The 7,475-nt window shown below is 45.8% G+C and overlaps 1 protein-coding gene across 1 annotated transcript in view; it reads right to left on the bottom strand.

The window, feature by feature from the left end:
• Positions 1-19: 19 nt before the first annotated feature.
• ATG14 (autophagy related 14) overlaps positions 20-7,475 on the bottom strand; it is a 19,581-nt gene continuing 12,125 nt past the window's right edge. Inside the window, exons 5-10 of the mRNA XM_009322938.1 lie at positions 7,057-7,294; positions 6,414-6,643; positions 5,837-5,954; positions 4,656-4,746; positions 4,460-4,545; positions 20-1,544 (exon numbers count right to left, since the gene is read on the bottom strand). Of these exons, the coding sequence (XP_009321213.1) occupies positions 1,238-1,544; positions 4,460-4,545; positions 4,656-4,746; positions 5,837-5,954; positions 6,414-6,643; positions 7,057-7,294 (1,070 nt within the window). The 3' untranslated portion in view covers positions 20-1,237. The remainder of the gene's footprint in view (positions 1,545-4,459; positions 4,546-4,655; positions 4,747-5,836; positions 5,955-6,413; positions 6,644-7,056; positions 7,295-7,475) is intronic.

Here is a 7,475-nt window from a genome sequence, read left to right as displayed (position 1 = left end):
AAATCTTCCCTCCTGGAGGGATGGGAGGATGCTTCTCCATTGGTTTACCCCGTGGAGAAGTACAATGTCCCAACCATATAAAATGTAAACCGTACGTTGGAAGTCTCACTGAGCAAACCCGTCTTTAAGTAATACACACCGCGAGGCAGAGGAAGCGGCGGAGCGCTTGTTAACGAACGCATCTGTCAGCACGGCACCTCCTGCAGTTTTAGACGCGAGCCAGCTGCGCTGTGAGCGTTTCTGCGGTGAAACGAAATCAACCCCTTGGCGTCCAGTAAACAAGGAAAGAAAAAAACCACCCCCCCCATAAACATAAAATAGAATGGGGTTGAAAATGCATGTAGTGTGGAGACCGTGTGACTTCACTCAACTAGCTTGAAATGAGGTTTTTCTAATATTAAAAAGTGGCAACGTGGTGGTGTAACTGATGAGTATTATTGCAACAACGCAATCCTGTTATCGGCGTCAAATGTGGGTCTAGCTAAGAGAACGTCCAGTGTTTCTTTGGTGTATGATATTAAGAGTAAAGAGCCTGCGTGCTTTGGACAGCACAACACGAAACTTCTAGACTACCTACCGGTGGAAACGGCATGAAACGAGCCAGTTTTCTGCGGCAAAACTGGGTAAAGATTCACAACCGAATCTAAAATAAGAGCAATTTGCTGTGTGAATTCCTGTCCATGCTGATTCTTTGTAGTAAAAATATGGCAACAGAGATTAGAAAACATGTTAAAAATGCATAATTTTCATGTCCTGAATGAAAAAAATTTAGAAATACGCATTTTTGCATTACGCAAGACAGATTTAAAACACACACAAACGAAAACCCTGTAAGGAGTTAAGAAAACGTGAACTGCACTTGCACCACTGTCCGGACTGCGCACTGAGCAGCCTTCTCTCTGTACTCATCTCGATCCAAATACTCCCAAATCTGTTTCTTCTTTCGAAAGCAGAGCTGGAGGCTACCGGGTCCTTTTTCTTCGATACTCAACAATGCTGACAGAACCAAGACACAAAGTGCCGTCACAGAATCCGTCAGAAGTACGTAGCTAGCTAATTTACAAAACGGTACCATCACAGTCATCTTGGGTAAATAAAAAGGTTTTTCTGGTTTACAAAATGAAAGTCTGACCTTTTCTTTGTTCCAGGCACTACTTAACTGAATAGGTAAGGTTTACTACAGCATTGTCGGGGAGGGATTCCTTCCACAAATCCTATGATCCTTTTCCCGTGCTCGTTAGCGATGTCCAGTGTACGCCTTCAACCACGAGGTCACCGAGGCAGCAGCGGACGAGATCATTCCGCCAGCGCTGCTGCTGGCAATGGGCTGAGACACCTGCGTGCTCTGGCTCTGCAGCATCTCCACCTGCTGAGAGGGGATATCGCAGAACCTGGGGCTCGGCAGATTCTCCCAGTCTGTCCCTAGGTCTGTCTCTTCATCGCTGACGTGCTCATCTCCGCTCTCGTCCGTTTCGCCGGTGGCACTGGGATCCACAAACTCCATGGAGTCTTCGAGATCAGCACTAATTTCGAAAGGCCCGGACCTGCGAACACGGACACAATGCCGTCAGCCCGCTCGGTACCATGCAGGAGAAGGACTGTCACTTCGCTGGTGTGAGTCCTAGGCATGCCAACGCACCCTGCTCTGTCATGCGTACAGCAGAGAAATTAAAACACCTCCGTGTTTATCAGCTGGCAGAGAGAAACTCGCTGGCTACAGAGATAACTGTATTACGACAATGGCGAAACGAAAACAGCTGGCCAAGGAAGCGATAGCCGGGTTCCAATCCACGGAGCAGGAACGGCGGAAGAGTGGTTCCGCTTTGGCAGTGGATAGTGAAACACGCACACACAAAAGAAAAATGCTACTGATAATAACTCACAGCTCCACTGGTGGAAATCTCAGCTTGATGCGGAACAGCTTTTATTTCTAACACTAGCCCTGGCCAGGCCAAGACGGCTGCAGCTCTGTCAGCGAGAGGAAGGGTGTAGGTTACAACTTACAGAACCAGGTTGGCACGACTCACCAGCGGAGACCTCCCATAGCAGCACTTCACCCTGAGCGACATCTCAAGCTCTTGTTTTACTATGTGGCTGCTCAAACACTGGAACAGGTTGCCCAGAGAGGCTGTGGAGTCTCCATCATTGGAGATATTCAAAACCCCACCGGCCACCGTCCTGAGTAACTTGCTCTAGCTGGCTCTGCTTTGAGCGGGGCGATGGGCTGGATCTCCAGAGGTCCCGGCCAAACCCACCTGAGCTGTGACTCTGAGTTACCTGCTGCCACTGCCTGGTGGGAGAAGCGATTGCATCCCGCCCCATCCTGCTGCTTTGCACTGGAGTACGGGCAGCCAAAAATCTGAAACACCTTTCCTGAGCCAAAGCAGGCAGTTTCAGAGGCCCGTGACCCACGGTCAAGAGAGCGTGAGGTTTTCACGGAGGCGGTGAAACGCGGTGGATTCCCCACAGCAAGCAGAGTCCCTGCCAAAGTTCAATCCAAAGCACAAAGCTGCTCAGTGAAACAGGAGCAAGGATTTAACACGGGCAGGAGCGTTTCTCCAGCTTTAGTGGGAGAAGGAGCCTGATGCAGCGATTTAGCATGGAAAATTTTAATGCAAACAATTAAAGCCTGGTAAAATCACATGTATCTGAAAACAGTAACTTCTAAAGGAGACTATCGGGCAACTATAGGCCTAGATAGCTAAAGGAAGATAAAGAGAGCTGGTTGTTGCACACTTTGCAGGCAGCTGAGAAATTAAAGGTAAACACTCCTCTTTCATAATCCGGAAAGGAATGGGAGCGCTGCCTCCTGGCAAAGCGTTTTGCTTAACAAGGCAACATAAGAAGAGAGTCATCAGGTTTAAAGCCAGAAGGCACCATCAGATCATCCCAAGTGACCTCCTCTGTAACAAAGGCCATTACATTCCACCCACTCCCCCTGTCCTGAGCCCAGTAACTTCTGCCTGATGAAAGCATCCATTCCAGAAACTCATCCAGCCTTGACAGGAGGACATAAGGAAACAGAGAATCCCCACCTTCGTTCTTGCGGGTAATTAATCTCTGTGTTAAACGCATCTGCCTCATTTCAGCCTAGCTCAGACTCTCTGCTTCCAATGGTGTCTCTAAAGCCATTCAGTAGCCTGTATTTTCTCCCCACGAAGGCGTGGAAATCAAGTCATCTCTCAATCTCATCTCTAGCGAGCTAAGACAGCTTTATACAGACTAAACTATTCCCCTTACTGGTAGGTATTTTCTCCGACTCTTTCCTGTAACCTCTTCTTTCGCTACATGGACCCGACTGATGCGTGTGAAGCTCTGTAACATTTGCACAGAGGAGTGAGACCCGTCTCTCTGCTCAGCCCTTTTACTTCACATCGTGGGGATCTGTCAGGCTTAGCTTTTTGTCCACTGTGGCACTTGGATCTTTTACAGCAGCTGCTTTCCAGGATGCAGTTCCTCATTCTCTGGGTATTTCCTGCACTCTCCTTGTTTTCAGACAAGCAGCAGCAAGCACACCATTTTTTCCAAACTGAGCTACGTTACAAAGATTTGGCTCCCCATACCTTTGGGCCGAATCGGTAGGGATATACCCAAAGAACATAAGGCAAGCGGACAGAGGCATGCATTCAGTTCCTCTCAGTGGCACTGCGGGTTTTTAAATAAAACTAGAGCTATACATGAGAACAAAGTGGAAAAGTAGATTTCAGAACATTACTGTGTTTAAGGGGGAATAAGGCAGTAGTCAGATTAAACAAATATTTGCAGACTGTCTCAGGCAGAAGTGACTTGTGGCTGGATTATCCCAACAGGAAATCAATGTTGTTGGCTTTCTTATATTTAAGTTGTAAAAAGAAGGAAGATTATTAACCCTGGTGCGTGCAGCCCACAGGAACTGATGTTCTTTTCATCACGTACTAAGTTAACGTAAAAGTTGTCTTTAATCTTAATGTACATAGAAATTAATATTATTTGAACTGTCGGCTTTGGTCTAGGGTGTTCATTGACTGGAAGTCTTTTGGGAAAGCTTTACCTACTATTCGTTTTAGAGTTTATATTGCTGGATGCTGTGAGGTATTTACACGTTGGCAAGATGTGGGTAGGGTCACATTCGGAGCACAGTGAGACTGCCTGGCGTATGTGCTGCTCTCCCCTGGAGGGAAGGAGTTCCTGCTTCTGGGCGTAGGGGAAACAAGTCCATAGTCAGCTATAAAGCCTCCAGCTGAGCCTGCCATACGCAGAAGCACAGCATACACACTTCTCTGAAATCTAATTTCCTACTCAGGACCCCCTTTTTCTGTCCCCTCCTGTCTCCTCCTTGTAATTACCCTGATTTCTGATGTGCTGAGGACTGATCTATAGGTACAGCAGAAGAGAAGGCTTTCCCTTATAAGTAACAAGGCAAATGCATAACTTCAAAAGGGATTCAGTCACAGGTGAGTTGAGGTACTGCTTTTCTTACCTGCCCAAGTTCTCAGTGTCTGGGCTGACCAGGTACATAAGGTTCCTGAGCGTATGCAGTGGGTGCAACAGATCTAAATTTACATGCTACCATGGGGAAGGTAAGAAAAAGACATGATCAGTTACTGGAGGAAACCTGCAGGCACAGTTGATATTTTGAAAGCTATTTAAAGAATCCAAATGTGCATTCCCCCTACCTGAGAGAAGCAAAGGTGAAGGATATTAGCATTCAGCTTCTTCACTGCCCGCGTGAACCTGTGTCTGCTGAGATTCTCCCCACAGAACTCGCTGTTGAAACACCACACACACATATAGACAAAGCAAAATGCTGTGAAAATACACCCACCGGAGACATCAGCATCCTGTGCCCTGGCTTCCTAACAAATCCTGGAGTAAACATCCCCGCGGCGAGCACTTGTTTAAACTGTACAGCCAGTTTTAGAGTGCTCAGGAGATTCATTTTTCGCTGTTAGCATTTCATCAACAAGCACTGCTTGCCCTAGTCTCACCGATTTCAACAGCACAGGTGATGTAAACTGTATGAAACTCAAAGATCCACTGCAGCCAAGCTATTTCGGCTCTCCTTTTAAATCTTGCATCATTTCCTGCTCCCAACCTTCTCCTTCTGTGAAGACTGAGCACCCAAATAATAGTACAAAAAAACTGCAGAGACCCTACACAACTTCCGCGCCCCCACTTCGGCCACCACTATTTTAAACACTTAAAAGAATCTCAGCAGCATAACTGGGACCCCTGGAAGACTGACCGGGTCTACAGCTCCCTTCGTACTACTTCTGTACAGATCCCATCTGCTCCTCACAGACATTAAAAACCTAACAGTGCTTTTCATCACAAATGGGGTTTACGCAATTCACTCCCAGACGTTCTGCCAGCCAGGTACGTTCCCCACCGGTGTTTTATCCTGAAGAGAATTACATTGCTGTCACGCCATATTACAAGGCCTTGGTCTACAGCACTTAATGTAGTGGAGCTATTCAAGATGACCAAGAGTTGCTGAATTGGGCTCAGATTTTGTAAAGCTCAGTAGGGTCTCATAAAATGAAAAGCGCTGTTCATGGACTGTCATATTTCATTTCTAATTTGATGCTGCTGAATACCTCAATTAGAAAGCTGTATTTTCAACAATGATGGTTGGTCTGCACTCTCAGGAGGTAAAAAAGGAGGAAGGGACTATTAACTGTGGGCTAAAATCCTACTAGCCCTCCATCCAAAATTAAACAGCACAAAAACCCATGAGCCATCAACCGTGACCATAAAAGCTGTTCCAAGTAATGACTTCGTTCACAAAACCAAACTGAATTAAGATCGGTCAAAACTGGTCACTGATTCCCCTCCTCAGAGGTTTGCATTTACTTGCCTGTTGCAGAGCTTCTTGGGAAGATTCACATCCAGTATGAGAGACAAAGTGTTAACAAGCTGAGTTGCATAGCACAATGCAGCACTGATGGTATAAGCAGGGTTATTATGTTCCATATCTAAAAGAAATAAAAACATCGTGAAAGTCTCATTTTAAATGAAGCCTCAGTGGGGGTGTTAATGTGTTACTGAAGTCTACTCTGGAAAATGTCATTTGTAAGTATTGAGAACAGCCTGAATCCAGCAATCATTTACAGTGAAATCTGTCAGAAGTCGGTAGAAAATAGTAATTCTTGGAATTCCTGTTAAAATGACGGCATGTGAACCATGTCAAAACTGTGAATAATTAACTTTATCTCTCTATTACACTGCGCTGTGTCCCAGTGAGCATTTCCTGCAAAAGAGGATTTCAGATTTCAGTGGACTAATCCCTATACCGGTATTTATTTCTCAGGTTCGCCTGGGTGAGAACAAACGGACCGGGCTACTGCTCCTGGGCGCCTTCTGTTGGCATCCAAGGCTGCAAGTTCTACGGCTCCTGGAGTATCCCAGATGCCTAATCAGACCTTGCTCCTTACCTGGTCCTTGTGTAGTTTTCTTCTCTTCCACCCAATTGTAATATGCTGAATAGTCTCCATTATTAGGCAGAGTTATCCAAGGCCCTGTGATACTGATGCTGGTGTCACCGTTATGATCATCACACACCCATCTCCCAGAGAGATACGTGGTTCTCCTGGCTTCCGCGAGCTTGCTCACAGTGCTAGAGGTCATAGCATTGTCACTCTCAGAAGACACATCTGCAGGATCTCTGTAGCATCCAAAGAGGAACAGAGTGTTTTTAAGGAAGTTTTTAAAATATAATCAGTACTTGGCAGGCACTCAGCCAGATTTCACAGAGAACAAAACGCTTGTAGAAACACTCCTGCAAAACGCCTTATTCCCAAAACTACTTTCCTTTGTTCAGGGATTTTTAATTATCTGTTTTAAGAAAGTTTAACATTGGACACATACCTCAAGATCTCTCAGTGGGGAGATGCTAGCACCTCCAGACTCTTCTATTCTGGACCTCTATCTTTGGGTCATACGCTTTGCCTTTGGGAAACACCTCCTTCTCCCCACAGATGCTAAGGGAGCCAGAGCGTCTAGCTTAGACTTACATGACTCACTTCTGGGTGTCTAAAGCTAAGCAAAAATGAGTCCAAAAGGATAAGCCTTCTGTACCTCATGCTTGTCTTTACTTCTTCAATGGGAAATATGACTGATGTTAGCTCCAGGATATGCGTCCGACGAAGGTTTGCCAGATGCTCATACTGGGTTTTCAAGTCATAGGTTTTTTTCTCTACCAAGTCTCCCAGCTTGCAGTTATGCCTCTGGATCTTCTCTTTCTTCTCCTGATGCCGCTGGGCCCTGCGATAATGCTTCTGGTTCTCCTCTTTAATTCTCAGAAGCCCCTCTGCGTCTGTGAAAACAGCAGCAGATGTTAGCCTTGGAAAAGGAGCTGTGAGGTACTTGTAGTAAGCTTGAGAAAAGCGTTATTAATATTTATAGAAAACAAGATCTATAGCAGCTTAAAACAGAAAACCTTCCTAAGCTATTAACATTTTCCAGCTGCTAAGTGGTACCACCTTTTAATCTTTTCT

This window comes from Pygoscelis adeliae, unplaced genomic scaffold (assembly GCF_000699105.1).
Source record: "Pygoscelis adeliae isolate BGI_AS28 unplaced genomic scaffold, ASM69910v1 Scaffold314, whole genome shotgun sequence".
Taxonomy (NCBI): Eukaryota; Metazoa; Chordata; class Aves; order Sphenisciformes; family Spheniscidae; genus Pygoscelis; species Pygoscelis adeliae.
Note: the sequence above shows the minus strand (reverse complement) of the source record. Positions and strands in the feature narration are given on the sequence as shown.